Here is a 1,758-nt window from a genome sequence, read left to right as displayed (position 1 = left end):
AATCCGATGTCCAGTACTCTGGTGGGCTTGTTGGGGACAGGGCAAGGAGAGTCCTGAGGCAGCTGCCTGTTGGCTCATCTCCCTAGTTAAGTTGGTAAGGGGTCCTTCTGGGAGATACTGCCCAGGTTTTGTATTCCTCACTAGACATTTCCAGGAAGTTAAGGTCAACCCACAGCAAGCTGCTGAGGGGTTTCTGGATTGACTCGCACAGGGAGGCAGCTAAGGAAAGCAGTTGCTGGCCGTCATCCCTGATGAGTGCACCCTCTGGCCTGCACTCTCATCTCTTAGGCTGAATTGGGACTGGGGCTAGTTGGGAGCTTCTGAACATGGCCCAAGTGTCTCCTACCTGTACACAGCTCGTTTGTCAGCCTCCAGCTGGGCCTGGGGGTCAATAGGGGCACTGGGCACAGGTGTGCTGGCAGCAGCCGTGGGTGCAGAGATGTGGACAGCCTGGGCCTTGGAGGGTGGCTGGGCAGTTGCCGTCATCTGCAGGGAGAAGAAAGGGAAGTGGCAGGTTAGCACGGCCAGCATGCTGGTTCCCAAGTTGGAGAGCGAGGTCTGCCTGTGCCCGAGGTGTGCCTGCATAAGAGCATGTGGCAAGAGAACCGTGAGTGCAGAACGAGTGTCCATGTGTGTGTGCACTACTCTACAGTGGAAAGAAAGGCAGAACATTCTAGAAAACAATTTAGGGCCATCCAAAACCAGGTGATGCCCAGCACACTTTGAAAGAGATGATTCTTAATGCAAATGTAACCTTTGCCCAGAAGAAGGAAAAAACAAAATGATGAACCCTTTAAATTATGCTTAGGAGTCATTTGGACTCAGAAGGTAGCAGTAAATCTTGTCCCAATTTTTAATAAATGGGATTTGATGACTTTGAAGAGCAGGAAAAAAAAAAGTAGCTGAATCAGTCCTCATTTGGGCAGAGGTTTATTTATTCCCTTTCACACAAGCCAGAGGTAATGGTTCTAATGGTTTGATGGATGCCTGACTGGCTCTCCACATCAGCCTTACTTGGCCACTCAAAGATAAGCAGGTTTTAGTGGACAATGGGCAGATTGCTGTTCTTGGCCATCACAAATATTTAGAGCAGTGATTTTCACACTGTGTTACATGTTTTTGAAGGTGCCCTGAGGCCTCCAATTTTGTGCCAACCAGAGCAACTCCTTTTAATATTATATATTGAATTTTCTATCAAGGTTTCATTTAAAGAAATGGTTCAATGGTTTTAAAATTTCTTAAAACCATCATTATGGACTTTAATGCTTTTATACTATCTTTCTTCCAGTCAAATAGATCCCTAAAAATATAAAGAGTGATGTGCCTAAACTGTTCTCTTACATCAACCTGTCCATAGCGCCATGACAGTTTTTTATCACACCATCTTGCTGGGCTGCATATACATCTCTGTCTCCTTTTTGAAGGCCACTCCTTCATCCCTAGAACCCAAGTGGCGCATACTTAATAAAAACATTGGTTGAGAAAATGAGTGAGTGGGTAAGCAAATGGATATACCTTGAAAGAATCAGGTATTTTACAGCTGGAAAGTTCATCACATCCTCTAGATCCCTGCTTTCTGGAAGAAGCAGTATTGCACTTCTGTGAATACAAGCACATTACTGCTGGGGCGTGTATCCCCAAGGCATTTGCACATCTCGTTCTCTTCGTTTAGATCTCTGCTCAGATGCCAGCTCTTCAGAGTACAATACAGCCCCTCTGCCTCTTGCTTTATTTTTCTTCATAGCCCTTACCATGACC

At 45.9% G+C, this 1,758-nt stretch overlaps 1 protein-coding gene across 1 annotated transcript in view; it reads right to left on the bottom strand.

Annotated features, from left to right (window-relative positions):
- PKNOX2 (PBX/knotted 1 homeobox 2) overlaps positions 1–1,758 on the bottom strand; it is a 78,279-nt gene that overhangs the window by 61,822 nt on the left and 14,699 nt on the right. Inside the window, exon 2 of the mRNA XM_008589228.1 lies at positions 347–486. Coding sequence (XP_008587450.1) covers positions 347–486 — 140 coding nt within the window. The remainder of the gene's footprint in view (positions 1–346; positions 487–1,758) is intronic.

Source organism: Galeopterus variegatus, unplaced genomic scaffold (assembly GCF_000696425.1).
Source record: "Galeopterus variegatus unplaced genomic scaffold, G_variegatus-3.0.2 Scaffold5316, whole genome shotgun sequence".
Lineage (NCBI taxonomy): Eukaryota > Metazoa > Chordata > Mammalia > Dermoptera > Cynocephalidae > Galeopterus > Galeopterus variegatus.
Note: the sequence above shows the minus strand (reverse complement) of the source record. Positions and strands in the feature narration are given on the sequence as shown.